The 293-nt window shown below is 41.3% G+C and overlaps 1 protein-coding gene across 1 annotated transcript; it reads right to left on the bottom strand.

The window, feature by feature from the left end:
* Positions 1-70: 70 nt before the first annotated feature.
* Positions 71-293, bottom strand: OGAPHI_006317 (uncharacterized protein; the record flags this gene model as incomplete). Its single annotated transcript, XM_046207592.1, has 1 exon — positions 71-293. A coding segment is annotated over one exon (223 nt), but the record flags the coding sequence as incomplete, so codon positions are not given.

Below are 293 nucleotides of genomic sequence, written 5' to 3'. Positions count from 1 at the left end.
AAAGTAGTACTTAAGATAACGTTCGGATTGCAAATACTACTGTAAACTATTATTTTGTACTAGGTTACATTTAAACTAGGTTGTCCATTGGTAGTGGTACAGGGCATTGAGGGTAAATTGGATACGCAAACCAGTTGGCGTTTGGTAGTATCCTAGGTTGGGAGTTAGTGGAGTACATATCTATTGGTGCAGCCGGTATTAATTGCGGTGTCATAAGTCCCATATTTCCCCTGGAAGAACTAATCATTCCTGAGCTCATACCTGGAGATCCCATGGCCTGTGAAGGAACTAGA

This window comes from Ogataea philodendri (assembly GCF_020536065.1).
Source record: "Ogataea philodendri strain CBS6075 chromosome Unknown scaffold414, whole genome shotgun sequence".
NCBI classification, from domain to species: Eukaryota; Fungi; Ascomycota; class Pichiomycetes; order Pichiales; family Pichiaceae; genus Ogataea; species Ogataea philodendri.
This window is presented reverse-complemented; position numbering and strand designations above follow the sequence as displayed.